This window comes from Trachymyrmex cornetzi, unplaced genomic scaffold (assembly GCF_001594075.2).
Source record: "Trachymyrmex cornetzi isolate Tcor2-1 unplaced genomic scaffold, Tcor1.1 scaffold143, whole genome shotgun sequence".
Classification (NCBI taxonomy): domain Eukaryota; kingdom Metazoa; phylum Arthropoda; class Insecta; order Hymenoptera; family Formicidae; genus Trachymyrmex; species Trachymyrmex cornetzi.
The window spans coordinates 52108-53889 of NW_017296016.1; the positions used below are offsets into that span (position 1 = coordinate 52108).

Genomic DNA, 1782 nt, shown 5'->3' on the forward strand with positions numbered 1-1782 from the left:
CCTCAGTAGTACGTACGCATGTATTAAAAAAGAAATGAAATCATATCTTTAAATTACGCCAATTGCAAAACGAATATATAATTTCTTGCAACATATAATATATATTATTGTATTTTGTAAATTGCGAAAAGAACATATATTTTATTGCAACATATAACATTTATAGAAAATAAATGCCATGTGCATATCAGTTGATATCAACTGATCATTGATTGACGCATGATATCAATATTATAATATATAATATAAAATAAAACCTGAACGGTTATATCTAAAGGTTCCTATTGTGAATCTATAACCTGTCTAATGTTCCTATTTACCGGTTTAACCAATATAATATAACTTGTAGAAAACCTGTTGTAAAGAATGGTTTCGGCGATTTAACAGTGGTGATTTTGACGTGCGTGACAAAGAACGCGAAGGTGCACCGAAAAAATTTGAAGATGCAGAATTGCAAGCATTACTCGAAGAAGATTCATGTTTATCGCTTGATAGGTTGTCAAAAGAGTTAAATGTTGATAGATCCACTGTTGGAAAACGTCTACACGCAATGGGAATGATGCAAAAAGCATACGACGATACCTATATTCTGAAAAACAAAGTTAGTCTCTGTCAACTTTGTTTTTCAGAATATAGGTATCATCGTATTGCTTAAAAATTCTCAGTCCTTCTTTGACATCGTCTAATTTCTCTTCTGAGAACTGTTCCAACATAATTCTAAACGAATTCAGAAATCCCTCGATCCATTGATCAACGCATTCGGTTGTGTATTTATCTGCCTGAGTGTAAAGAGTAATAGAATATCCTAACATTCCGTTCACATCTCTAAAATCGCACGAAATATAACTAAGCATTTCTTTGGTTCGTAGATGATTCATTAATTCTTTCATTAATTCTTTCATCTAAAAGTATAACAGATGAACGTGATATTAAATAGAATCAATCAAGGTAATCGAAAATGTTATTCGCATTTTATTTAGTATTAAAGATAAATATAAATTGAAGATTCCATATATTTAAATGTATAAAACAATGTTATTAAATACTTACGACCATCAGCTGGATTAACACCGACAATTCAATCGTAGCAGAACCGATTTGATAATAATTTGTCACTACCGAGTTTACATCCGTTGGGTTAATATTTTTCTATTTGAAATAAGATGTGCCTCGGGGTATCTTATAGAATGAAGCAGCCAACATCTTAACATTCAAGGAATCACGGCTAATTTTGTTGATAAATTGTTGTATCATATTCATCGTAAAGTCTTTCGTTACGTTGCCTTCTACGAGGCATTGGAAGTACAGATTGTTGGTAAAGGACTGTAAAAAATCTCGGATCTTTACAAAATTAAATTTACGTAGAGCACTGTATCTATGAACGTGTGTACAGTTGCCATACTTCAATATCCGTAATTCTACATCCCTACCAAAAATATATAAAAAAAAGCTGTATATGTTATTAATCAAAATAATAAGAAATGTAATAAATATAATTCATTTTATAAAATTAATTGTTGTAATTAATGTTCATCATTAATTCTTTTTTTCTACTTGTATAAAAATTTTATAATTACTGTAATTATGCTTGGTAATAAATAGTACGTACTTGACGAACTTCTCCGGATCTATAAAGTTGTAATATGCCTTGACTTGTTGCGTTTTTATAATTTTAAACAAGTCCATCGAAAAAGAGACTGAATTCATATAGTTTGCAATAACCATCAACCAGGTCTGCAATGTAAATAAAATATTTATGTTTCTTCAAATTATATATATATA

General features: G+C 29.7%; 1 protein-coding gene across 1 annotated transcript in view; it reads right to left on the reverse strand.

The window, feature by feature from the left end:
- Positions 1–602: 602 nt before the first annotated feature.
- LOC108757436 (nardilysin-like) overlaps positions 603–1782 on the reverse strand; it is a 15619-nt gene continuing 14439 nt past the window's right edge. The window contains 3 exon segments of the mRNA XM_018501851.1: positions 603–902; positions 1051–1426; positions 1610–1734. Of these exon segments, the coding sequence (XP_018357353.1) occupies positions 603–902; positions 1051–1426; positions 1610–1734 (801 nt within the window).